The sequence below is a fragment of the Mandrillus leucophaeus genome, unplaced genomic scaffold, assembly GCF_000951045.1.
Source record: "Mandrillus leucophaeus isolate KB7577 unplaced genomic scaffold, Mleu.le_1.0 Scaffold16, whole genome shotgun sequence".
NCBI classification, from domain to species: domain Eukaryota; kingdom Metazoa; phylum Chordata; class Mammalia; order Primates; family Cercopithecidae; genus Mandrillus; species Mandrillus leucophaeus.
In genome coordinates this window covers 3,816,467-3,824,763 of record NW_012101587.1, presented here as the reverse complement: position 1 = coordinate 3,824,763, position 8,297 = coordinate 3,816,467, and the positions used below count along the sequence as shown (strand labels likewise).

At 41.6% G+C, this 8,297-nt stretch overlaps 1 protein-coding gene across 1 annotated transcript in view; it reads left to right on the top strand.

The window, feature by feature from the left end:
• Nucleotides 1-1,899, top strand: part of LOC105536496 (chromosome unknown open reading frame, human C18orf65) — a 2,679-nt gene extending 780 nt beyond the window's left edge. The window contains exon 2 of the mRNA XM_011975879.1: nt 100-1,899. Coding sequence (XP_011831269.1) covers nt 100-501 — 402 coding nt within the window. The 3' untranslated portion in view covers nt 502-1,899. The remainder of the gene's footprint in view (nt 1-99) is intronic.
• The last annotated feature ends 6,398 nt before the right edge of the window (nt 1,900-8,297 follow it).

Sequence of the window (8,297 nt, the reverse complement as noted above, 5' to 3'; positions counted from 1 at the left end):
CGGGTCGGAGCGAGCGAGGGCGAGCGCCCCTTCACCGCCGGTGACGTAGACCCGGGGAGCTGCGGCCTGCGGAGGGGTAACACTAGCTTCTCCCACCAGGCTCCTGGCCATATTGTTCTCCTTCTCCTCGTGATAACTCCGCAGTGGAGGTGGATTCCGTCCAAGACGCCCAACGTGGCTCCGCGCAGCAGTCAGCGCTGCAATCCTGGCGGTTACCTCCGCGGCGGCGTCTCCCTTTGCGCCTCACACTCGCGGCCCGCGGCCCTCCCCAACTTAGGGCGTTTACAAAAGAAACTACTCCAGACGCGCTGCAAAGGGAGGCGCTTGTGCCCGAATGTTGGAGCTCAGCCGCGGGGCCATTCTGCATGTGTGATGTTTTGGGGCGGGGGTGTCGGGGTCGGGGGGCGGGGGGCGTCAGGCAGAAAGACAGGGAGAACCTCTGCGATGAAGGATCCGCGAGTCCTAAAATGTAAGCTCCGTGTGACTGACGATCTGCACTGATTTGGAGAGCAGGCGTGTTAAAGGTCACGGACAATTGTTGCTGGCTTCAGCATGAATGCCTAAGTGGGATGTATTCTTCAACAGTCACATTTAAGTCTGATTCACCGAAAAGTATTGACGTGCCCACCATTCATTTCAGTACACTGTGAAAATGCACAAAGAAAGTATCCCCAAATTCAATTAATTACAAAGCTATAAATGGCTTGTATACACATATTACATGTAGGTAGTAACAAAGATTAAAAATTGAAGGCTTGACACTTTAATAGCTTTTTGGTAGGATTTTGGAATGAATATAAGTCAGTGCTATAGACCTACATTCATCTGCATTCTTGGGTCTATTTAAAAGTACAATCTTGCACTAATAATTTCCATGTGTTGAAAATGGACAAGGTAGATCATTGAATGGTGATCAAGACTTCCAAACCCCTCCACATAAAACTGTAAAATGTTCATGACTTGCTTCCTTTTTGTAGCCGGTTTAGGGCCCTGTCTTAAGTCACCCACGTGTGATTTCACTCAGGGCATTGTCTGTCTACAATAATATTGTGCTTTTAAAAGATTTCCTTTCTTACACATTTATCTACAACGCATGTGAAATCTGAGAGCGTACTTTGATGGATGAGCAAGAGTTAAGTCCTGGTGTCTGGTGTGGCAGACCTAGAAAATGGCAGCTGGAGAGCCAGCATCATTTTGTTACAACTGAAACGTGTTCACATTGATTGTACACAAGTCACTGGTGGTTGTTCATTTGTCAATGCACTATTCCTAGCTCACTCCACACACACCAAAAAAAGGTGTAAAAATCAAATGTTTAATACAAGTTTCCATACTATTCCTGTAACCATATTTAGCGTTGCCAACATTTCAACTGTCTTAATGGCTTCAAACTCTTAAAGTAACCGTTAGGCAGTAAGGACACTGCCCTTGGAATGGCCCAGGAGAGCTTCTCCTCTTTTGAAATGTTTAAGTAAATTATACTATTTGGATGGAGCAAAGTCAGCAGTATTAACGGTTGAATATTAATGGTTGATTTTGGCTACTTGTTTTCTTTTAGTGATATGTGATATTTTACACATGTATGGAGCACATGTATTTGTTACAAGCGTAGAATATGTAATGATTAAGTTGGGGTGCTTAGGGTACTCATCACCTGGGGTATTTATTGTTTCTATGCATTGGGAACATTTCAAGTTCTGTCTTCTATCTATTTTGAAATACACAATCCATTGTTATTAATTGTAGTCCCTCTAGTCTGCTACCAAATATTAGAACTACTCATTCTATCTAACTGTATGTTTATACCCATTCACCAACTTCTTCATTTCCCCCTCCCACCCTCTGTAATTTTATAACAGACAATAATTTTGGTTAATGAAATAAATGGGGGAAAAAAGCATTTTCCCTTGCTATTGTCTAATGAATTATTTGTTCAGCCTTTGGGATTCCACTCCTTTCAACGTGTGATGAAATGGTGTTCAGTGGTTATGGAATGATTGAGCACATTTATGTTAGAAAGGTTCTTGAGGACTTCCATTATAAAAAATAGCTCAGAGTAAAAACCAAAAAGAACTCCGCCCACCGCAAAAAAAAAAAAAAAAAAAAAAAAAAAAACAATCAAAAAAAAAAAAAAAAAAAAAAAAAAAAAAAAAAAAAAAACCAGGCCTTGAGTGCGTAAAAGCTGGAAGTGAAACTGCCTATACTATAGCATAAAATCTAAGACAAACTAAAAAATATGTATTAAATATTCATGCTCAAAAATTTAAGTGCTCTGATTAGACAGTTGGGTGTGCTACTCATTAGTAAATAATATTAATCCTATCTTTGTGTACATTTATTAGGATTGTCTAAATTATATCTGAGAAAGAAGAATTATATTATGCAACTAAGTCAAGGAGTAATCTTTTGTTTTCTGAACTAAAATTTAGAGATTTCAGAGTGGATTAGGGATAAATTTGATTTAAATTATCAAGAAGTATTCGTAGGTAAAGACTGTTTTAGGAGTGCAGCTGTTCACTCCCTTTGTATTGTTTGGAATGGGTAACTATTTTGTGTATGAATGGAAACTGGCTGTTTATTTAATCACTGATGCTTTCAAAAATATTACACTAATCCTAATGTGTTGGGTTTTTATTTTCCCTAAAATCTTTCCTTTTCATGGAACTAAAAAATTCAGAGAATACACTGCATTTGAACACGGAGGAGGGAAGAAACAGCCCTTCCGCACGGGTGTATCGATACAGAATTTAACATAGGATAATCCCCTTCGTGGATGGTGTGGCAAAATTATGATTATATTTTAAATCGAGTCTTCTATAAAGACTGCTTGAATCTAAAGTTAACAGAATATTTTAAATCTTAATTTAGGAAACTATCGCAGTTCTTGTACACATTTCTTAAAAACACACACACGCACACAAAAGAAATCACTTCTAATGTGATCTGCACCCAGAGTCTTCCGTGTTTACCCTAAGATAGCTTCTTACCGAGCTTTCTCTTGTGGGGTCTTTTATTTACAGGATAATTTGAGGTCAAACTGACGGTGACTTAGGTTTAATCATGGTTGAGACTTGCACGTTGCTTGAAACACTTTTGTGAAAAATTTGTTCCTCCCTCTTCTGTATTCAGGTGTAAGGATGCCTTCAACAGGTTCTATGCCTGAATTTTTAGTTTGCTGAATAATCCACAAAGCATCGCCTCAAGATTGGATGCAAAATGCACCCGTGTGTGGGACAGAGAACGCCTTACTCATTTTCCCAGTAGCAGAAATCTTAAGAACTTTCCCACGGAACCAGCATTGTTAACAATCTGTCCTTGTTTTCCACACAGAATTAAAAAAAAAAAAAAAAAAAAAAAAAAACCCTTGCTGACCCACACACTATTGTTATCGCAACATAGATTTTCCTCTTACTGATTTTTGTGCATATATTTTGAATAATGATAAAGACGACATTGACAAATACAAATCTTGGATCACAGAGTTAGGGCATTTTTGCAATGGCGGCGAAAGCACTGTAGAAAATGTACTAGCAGTTCAAGCAAGGCAGTCACATTTTCTCACCATTTGCAGTTTTTGGTAACTCCATCAGGACTTCACAGCAGGTAGACGACCCTCAAATCTGTTCTTAATTTCAACTTAAGTAAAAGACTCTCAGCAACAGCTGGCTTCACAATTGCTGATACAGAATTCCACAGATGTGGTTGAGAACGGTTTGAAGAATAAAAGGAACTAGGCCACAGACCAGAATTCATTTAAGGAAAGACAAATTCAATCAAGATTCCTCTTTTGAAAGATTGCCCATGTTACGGAAGAGAGGGACTTGTTTTTCTTATTACCTTTTCTGATAATCCTACAGTATGTTAATTACTTAGCAGACAGGTTGTGACCTGTTAACACCACACTTTCTTACAACAGCAAAACCACTGACTTTCTCTGCCCCCAAAGCTCATTATGGCTCACCATGCATAACTGATTACATGTGCATGTTTATGCAAACTTTGCTAACGGAACTGAAAATGAAATAAGGGAACCAGCAATACCTCCTTCACTGTGGGCAGGCTAGGTACACTTGTAATGAAACTGAGTAGGGAAGACCTTTGCGTGAGATCTCATTTGACACATGCATGATAACAGTTCGAAGGAAAGCCGACTTGGCATTCAGGGGGTTCGCTGGTGTAAGAAACAGAACCAAAAGAAAAGAAGTGGTCAGCATATGAATGAGTTGTCATAATTAAGGAATAAAGACATTTTGTTGATGGAGAAGTCAGCCACAATTTTGGTGGGGGTTGGGGGGGGACTTTTTAATACACATAATATAAAATTGACCATTGTAGCCTTTTTTGTTTTGTTTTTGTTTTTGAGACGGAGTCTCCCTCTGTCGCCAGGTTGCCAGGTTTTTTGAGACGGAGTCTCGCTCTGTCACCAGGCTGGAGTGCAATGCAGTGGTGCGATCTCGACTCACTGCAACCTCCGCCTCCCGAATTCAAGCGATTCTCCTGTCTCAGCCTTCGGAGTAGCTGGGACTACAGGCGTGTGCCTCCATGCCCAGCTAATTTTTAGTATAGTGTCCTCAAGCTCATCCATGCTGTAGCATGTAGCTGGGTATAATTTTGCCTATCTTAAAGACACATAGACTGTACACGCAGGAGATAACTTTTAGAAAAAACTGATTAATAGAGTGACTATAGGCTGGACGCAGTGGCTCACACCTATAATCCCAGCACTTTGGAAGGCCGAGGCAGGCGGATCATGGGGTCAGGAGATCGAGACCATCCTGGCTAACACGGTGAAACTCCGTATCTACTAAAAATACATAAAATTAGCCGGGCGTGGTGGCGGGCGCCTGTGGTCCCAGCTACTCGGGAGGCTGAGGCAGGAGAATGGTTTGAACCCGGGAGGGGGAGCTTGCAGTGAGCCAAGATCGCGCCACTGTACTCAAGCCTGAGTGACAGGGCAAGACCCCATCTCTAAATAAATAAATAAATAAATAAAATAAGAGTGACCATAATTTCACCAAAAACAATTCTCAAGAATTTTTCTTCTGTTACCTAAAATGACTGATTTCCTTATTTGGCTGTCTTTGTCTTTTCTCACCTTGTAAGCTTCAAAAGCAATACGACAGAAAGCCTTACCGCCTTCCCAAATTGAAACTGTAACAACATGAAGCCACCCTATGGCCAAATTGGTGTTACATTCTTTCTGGTTAGTATTTTCAGAGCTTATTTACGACTTACAAGCAGATGACTTTAAGGAAAAAAAAGAAAGGAGGGGCCGGGCACAGTGGCTCACACCTGTAATCCCAACACTTTAGGAGGCCGAGGTGGGTGGATCACCTGAGGTCAGGAGTTCGAGACCATCCTGGCCAACACTGTGAAACCCCATCTCTACTAAAATACAAAAATTAGCCAGGCGTGGTGGCAGGCACCTGTAGTCCCAGCTACTCGGGAGGCTGAGGCAGGAGAATTGCTTGAACCAGGGAGACGGAGGTTGCAGTGAGCGAGATCACACCACTGCACTCCAGCCTGGTTGACAGAGCAAGGCTCCATCTCAAAAAAAAAAAAAAAAAGGGAGGAGGAAAGATGTAACGCCCAGGCATACTAAAAATCAGAAAACCAAAATTATAATCAATATAAAGAAACAGAATGGTTGACAGGTCAGGCACTTGAGATGGGTTCATGAACGTGGCCGAGCGCTAACACACCCCCAGGCTTCCTGGCCCTAAGGAAAAACCTTCATTAAGAAAATTTATCTTTGTGGGGACTGAACTAGGACAGGTGTGGGTCTCTGGGCATGACTGAAGCATTCCATTTTAGAATAGATGGAGGTGTTTTGGTGTGCCCCAAACAGATGTTAAATCAATGACATTAAGTTAAACTTGGGGGATCAAAATGGAATTTTTGTAAAGAGACAAATAGTTTGATCATGCTAATTGAGTAAATTGTACAGATTCTCACGCTTTTGTGCACTTTTGTTTTTCTTTTTTTTTTTTTTTTTTTTTTGAGACGGAGTCTCGCTCTGTCGCCCAGGCTGGAGTGCAGTGGCCGGATCTCAGCTCACTGCAAGCTCCGCCTCCCGGGTTCACGCCACTCTCCTGCCTCAGCCTCCCGAGTAGCTGGGACTACAGGCGCCTGCCACCTCATCTGGCTAGTTTTTTGTATTTTTTAGTAGAGACGGGGTTTCACCGTGTTAGCCAGGATGGTCTCGATCTCCTGACCTCGTGATCCACCCATCTCGGCCTCCCAAAGTGCTGGGATTACAGGCTTGAGCCACCGCGCCTGGCCGCACTTTTGTTTTTCATGGCAGCATTATAGTGACAAAAGGAAAATGTGGGGAAGTGATACGGGACAGCTAAGACATTTTATACACTGAAAATCTAAAAAAAGCATTTCAGGCAGGCAGTCATCAGTTACAAAATGACAAAAGTTTAAGAAACTTCCACATCTTAATTTTTCACATCTGTGCATTTACTTATTTATTCCACATTTACTATGTAAGCCAGGCACTACATCAAGTGCTCATTTTAAAAGCAGTATGTATTACGTGCTTATTATGGAGGGAATCTAAGAGCTTACATTTTATGTCACTTAATATATCACAATAACCCATGAGGTAGGTGCCACTATTGTCCCATTTGGCAGATGCTGAAGGAGAGACCCAGAGTGCACAGCCCCGCCCACCTCACAGAGCTGGCGAATGTCAGCCATGGATTTAGAAACAGCCTTGACCATGACGCCAACCCATACATCCACCTAGACTGGGCTGTACGCAGCCGAGACACCAAAGCCCTGGCTATTTTAAAGATAATTTTATAGATGGACAGAGCCAAATACGTGTTTTGTCACAATGTTTAGGAACTTGTCACACACTCTCATGTCCAGTTCTCGTTCTGCTTATTGGTCATTTGCACTTGTGTAAGCTACGCAACTTCTGGTTCTGTTTATGTCATCAGGCACTTTGGCATTTGCCACATCACGGAGTGTTGTTAGTCTTCCACACACCTAATATGTTACATATTTGTGCAAGAATACCTACTCACTAGCTGGTGGAGACAGAATCTCCATGAAAATGTTTCATTTGGTTTCTCAAAGGAGTGGAGCTGGCTTTTAAAAATATATAAAATACAAAAGCAAAGCTTCAGCAGTGGGAGGAACGAGGTCAGGAATAATAAGAGTGGAAAAACAGAAAAATCAGGATCAATTTCAGCTCAATCAGTCTTAACACCAGCACACGTGGATACATGTCTAGTCACCCTTTGAATTGTCAGAAGCGGCAGAATTTTCCCCTGAGCTTCCTAGTACCCAAAGCAAAGAGGAAAGCACTATCTTTACAAGATTTGTGCTGTCTGTGAAATGAGAGTGTAACGGACTGTGTTCACAACCATAGTGTCACCAAATAAATTCTGAGAGTGTGCCGCACAATGATTTGGAGACAAAAACTATCAACCCATAATGTAATGAGAATTTATAGCAATTACTTTATCTGCAAAGTGAGAATCACACAGTTATTTTTAATGAGAAAAATTTAAATGTGAAAATCACTTAAAACTGTTTTCGTACTATACTATATGAGCAAATGTAAGTTATTTTCTTAATAGCACAGGTCCCCTTCCCAAATAGCTGTTGATGTAATCAATAGCATAAAACTATATGTTAATTTAAGATGTTTTAAAGTATCTGAAGGCATAAAAAAGTTATCTCTGTGCTAATACTCTTGAAATGGAAGTCATTTCTAGAACCGTTCCTTTCTCCCACAGATTTTAAAATTGTGTTTGTTTTCAGAATGTCCTTGGTATGGTCATGCCTAGCGGAATCTGAGATTCACACCTCAAAGTGTGAATGTTTACAAACTGTTTTCACTCAAGACCCAGTCATGCTCTTCCCCTGTGACTGCAGCCTGCCTCCTCCTCCCAAGGCACCCTGTCTGCTCCGAGGCAGGGCCCCTGTAGGCCAGTGCTTGGGTTTCAACAGACATGAGCCCAGAGGCTTCCTGGTACAGAACTCGTCAGCACTTTGCTTTTTCCCCGTTAAATTCCAAAACTAACCAGCCCTGCACCTCTGGAAGTGAGCGGGAGGCCTCTGGACAGGCTCCTTGGTGTGCAGAAACTTCTGGGGTGTGGACTTCAAGGCATTTGAGTGAGATGCAGCGTGTGCAGGACCTGGATGGGCAGTCTCACTTCTTTATTTCCTATAGCTTAAGCCCTTTGGCTTCTAGAAAGCCTTTCTTTAAAATAAATACAGAAAAGATGTGTTACACTGTGAGTTACAATACAATACAATCATCCATTAAGTACCAAACT